The sequence below is a fragment of the Loxodonta africana genome, chromosome 2 (genome assembly GCF_030014295.1).
Source record: "Loxodonta africana isolate mLoxAfr1 chromosome 2, mLoxAfr1.hap2, whole genome shotgun sequence".
Taxonomy (NCBI): Eukaryota; Metazoa; Chordata; class Mammalia; order Proboscidea; family Elephantidae; genus Loxodonta; species Loxodonta africana.
In genome coordinates this window covers 159,899,452-159,903,612 of record NC_087343.1, presented here as the reverse complement: position 1 = coordinate 159,903,612, position 4,161 = coordinate 159,899,452, and the positions used below count along the sequence as shown (strand labels likewise).

General features: G+C 55.9%; 1 protein-coding gene across 1 annotated transcript; it reads right to left on the bottom strand.

The window, feature by feature from the left end:
- Nucleotides 1-1,831: 1,831 nt before the first annotated feature.
- Nucleotides 1,832-3,159, bottom strand: POU4F3 (POU class 4 homeobox 3). Its single transcript, XM_064277832.1, has 2 exons — nt 3,040-3,159; nt 1,832-2,728 (listed from the first exon to the last, which is right to left on the bottom strand). Exons 1-2 carry the CDS (start codon nt 3,157-3,159, stop codon nt 1,832-1,834), a joined length of 1,017 nt encoding a protein of 338 aa, XP_064133902.1.
- Nucleotides 3,160-4,161: the final 1,002 nt, after the last annotated feature.

Here is a 4,161-nt window from a genome sequence, read left to right as displayed (position 1 = left end):
CCCAGCGAACACTTTTCTCCCTCTTTGTCTTTATACTCTCACCACCTCCCCAGCCTTTTGAAATCTTTTAAAACAATAATTTGTTTTCTATTAAGCGCCAAGCTGGGTGCTAGACTCCTTAAATAAATCATCTCACTTAGTCCTCACAATAACCCTGTCAGGTAGGTATTAGCACCTTCATCCTGCAGACAAGCAATCAAGGCTCTAGGAAGTTAAAAAACTTGCCTCAGGATCTTTCTGCAAGTGAGTGGAGGCATTGGGGACTCAAACACTCATCTATCATCAGGCTTCAAAGTTTACAATCTGGGCCAAGATGAGGGAACAAAGAGGCTGGTAGAATCGCCGCAGGGAAGCGTGGAGGAAAGTACCTTGAAACCCCGAGGTCCAGAAATGAGCAGTCAGATCTCCCTGGAGGAGATCTGGGTGAGAGGGTGAGGTGGCAAGGGCAAGAGGAGATGGCCCGAGGCTGGTCGGTTGGAAGAGATTGCCAGCGCTTCTGAGTTCTCACTTTTAAATCTTTTCAAAGACTAGTGCCCCTTAACCTCCGATAAAGAAAACCACTACAATTCGGGTTGAAAAATAAAGCATTTATTTTAGAAGTAATTCAAGGGGTAAAGAGAGAGAAAACTTAATATTTTATTTGTATTCATTCTGAGAACGAAACCAAAGGTCACACAGCAACACGCAAACTACATGAAGCAACGAAAGAATAAAACGTGATGGGGCTAGAGGAACTGGGACAGAAAGGGTCGAGGCCAGAGGTCTCCTCCTCAGCCGGTCCAAAACTATAAGCCTCCACTGAGAGACACCACATAAGGGGAATGGAAAGAAGCCAGGTTAAATAAATAATAGTAATTAATGATGCTAACAAGAATAGTAATAAAAGCACAACGAGGTTAGACGTGTTAGAAGAACTTGCATATGATTCAGAGAAGTTACAGTCACTTTCTAGCAACCGCCTACGCTGCGCTGGGAGTCCGGCTGGAGCATCTAGCTGGAGTCGGAGTGTCTTCAGCTGGTCCAGAACACCTCCAGCACCCGTCCTCCATCAGGCGGTAATTACCACTCAAACGCCAGCAGACCGTGGAGGATGGTCAGAGCAGGTACCTACTGCTGCTTCCAAACCGCCAGAGATCCATCTCAGCATTCCTGCCGCCCCGCCAGGCCCATCTTTTCTGGAACCCAACTTACCACGGAGAAGCTCTCGGAGCCCGCATTCCTTGTACACTTTCCCTGAACCTAATCCATGCTATCTTATGAGAATTTAGTGCAAACCAAAGGATGAGATGAACAGAATTTAGGCAGAGAAGGGGAGCATAAGGTGATCCTTTGGAAACATACGTGTATTTCATATACTCTAAATAAATCTCCAGTACGTGTCTGTGCCCCGGTTAGGTATTCTAGCCTTACTATTATTATTTATCACTTCCTTACCATCCCTTCATCCCTTGCTTAAACGCGCTCAGCAGACTGGCGCCTTCACTCCCGCACCTGGTAGTCCAGCCAGTTCACTACCCGGAGCAGTTGGGTTCCTGCTCCGAGGCCGCAAGATACAGCGTGCTAGGGCGAATTTCAGCACCACGAACAGCGCAGGTCCTTTCCAGCCGACCTTCATGAATTTTTTCCAAGTGTCAAAACTTTTTTGGTGGGAATAGAATGGAAGAGAGAAAGAGAAGGCCGGGAAGCAGTCTGGCGGAATAAAGGGGAAAGTCCGTGGCTTCGGAAGAGAGAGCGTGACCTGCCGGGGAAACGCCCCATACCCCTCCCCCCCCCCCCGGGAGGGAGGAATGCCCTCGGTTCTCCCAGCTCCGAACGCTGCTCCTTGCTGCAGTCAGTGGACGGCCGAGTACTTCATTCGTTTCTGTTTCTGTCTCTGGTTGCAGAACCAGACCCTCACCACGTTCTTTTTAAGGTCCAGTTTCTCAGCTATGGCCGCGATCTTCTCGGATGAAGGCCGTGGCTGGATGGCGAAGTAGGCCTCGAGTGAGCGCTTCTCCGGCGCTGCTATGGACGTGCGTTTGCGCTTCCGCTCACTGCCGTTGAAGAGCTCCGGCTTGCTGTTCTTCTCGCGGTAGGCGGCCTCAGCCTCCTCCAGCCAGGCCTGGAGCACCGGCTTAAGAGCAATCATGTTGTTGTGCGAGAGAGTGAGAGACTCAAACCTGCAGATGGTGCTCTGGCTGAGCGAGCCCACGCCAGGGATCTTGAGGTTGGCCAGAGCCGCACCCACGTCCGCTTGGGTCACTCCCAGCTTGATGCGCCGCTGCTTGAAGCGCTCCGCGAAGGCTTCAAGCTCTCGTGGGTCTGACTCCACGTCACTGAGGCATGCAGGCATGGCGCTGTGAGGCGCCACGGCATGCGGGTGACTCATGCCCATTGCCTGGTGCAGGTGGCCCATGGCGCCCAGGTGGTGTGGGTGGATCTGAGCGGGCATCACCGAGTGCTCGGGGGCGCCCAAACCGCTCACGCTTAGCGTGGGCGAGATGTGCTCCAGCAGGTCGCCTTCTAGCCCCTGGTGCACGGCGTGGTGCGGGTGCGAGGTGAGCGCGGCCGGGTGGGAGATGGGCACGGTGGAGGAAGTGGACGTGCAGGGCACGCTGCTCATGGTATGGTAGGTGGCGTCGGGCTTGAACGGATGGTTCTTGCCGTGGGAGACGATATCCACCGCCGCCAGAGCTTCGGCGCGTGCCAGCAGGCTCTCATCAAAGCTTCCAAATATATTACCCTGCAGCTGCAAGCAAGAAGGCGCACAGCACGGTCAGTGGGGAATACTGTCAACTCAGGATAAAAACACATTTTCAAACAACTGAGATGCCTCTCCTCAAAGCCCAGGTCATAAAAATTAATACTGAGGCAGCGGCTCTGCTGGAACAGACGTGTGGATCAGAGACATGAATAGAAAGAGCGCGCGGGGACAGAGCGCGGGGGAGACAAGGAGAGAGGTTCAGACAGCGGCGATTGTTCTGGGAGACATGAAAAAAACATGAAGCGAGTGCCTGTCAAATATGTGCCTTCGAGCGGTAATTATGCTCCACTACGTACCTGCGGGGCTGGGAGACAGACTCTGCGCATGGCCTCGGAGCCGGAGTGCAGGCTGGAGAATTTGGGCTCTTGCAGCACCGGGTGCATGCCGAAAGGCTGCTTGGCGTTCATGGCCATCATCTTCGCGCGCCTGGCAGGGAGGCAGCGGGGGACATGGATGAGGCTCTTCTCGCTCGCTCGCCGCGCTCCAAGTGAGCGCCGCTCAGCGCCCGCGCTCCCCTCGCACTCTAGCTTGCTGCCTCCCCTCTCCCCCACCTGCTTCTACACTCATCTTACAAGCAGCTTGCCAGGAAAGGCCCGGGAGCGCGCAGGCGTGCTCACGCGCCCAGGACTCGCTGGGGCGGCCTGGGAGGCTAGGCGAGGCTGCAGTTCGCAGCGCGCCTCTCAGCGCCGGCCGGAGCCGCCCCCACCTCCTCATTTATACCCTGGCTGGGCCTGGTCTCTCCCCGCCCGCCTCGCCCCGCCTGACTCCGACCCACCAGACCTTCCGGATTCTTTCTTCTTTGCGCACTCCCCCCACCCCCGCCCCCACCCCCGCCCCCACCCCCACCCCACCCCCACCCCAAAGTCCTAAACCACTCTGTCCTGTCCCAACTCTGACTGCCCGATCGAAAGGCAGCTCCGAGCAGGGCGGGGGCAGGAAGCTGAACCTACTCTAATCCCCCAACACACACACACACACATACACACACACACACACACTCCCCGTCGGCCCGGCTGCCGCCAAACTGCCCATTTCCAGGGCGCTCCTGGCCTCCCGCCCGAACCGTCCACCAGAGACCGGCCTCGCGGAGCAGCGAGGAGGCGCCTCCCAGCGCCCAGACCAACCCGGGGTAAGGCAAGGGGCTGCCAGAGTGAGTCCCAGGTGACCACCCTCCCCAGCCGCCTGCCGAGGTGGAAGTGGGCTCAGTACTGCCTGCCCAGTCCAGGACGCCTGTGCCTTCTTCCTCCCCACGCTGGCCTTCCTTGCCTTCGCCTGAGAAAGGCAGCTTGGGCCTCAACCTCTTTCTGCAATCCGCCAATCTGAGAAAGTTTAGAGAGTATTTTTTATATTAGTGACAGTCCAGGACGGCCTGCTTTGCCTTGGAAGTTAGTGCACTTCTCCTGGACGCCAAAGCTTAA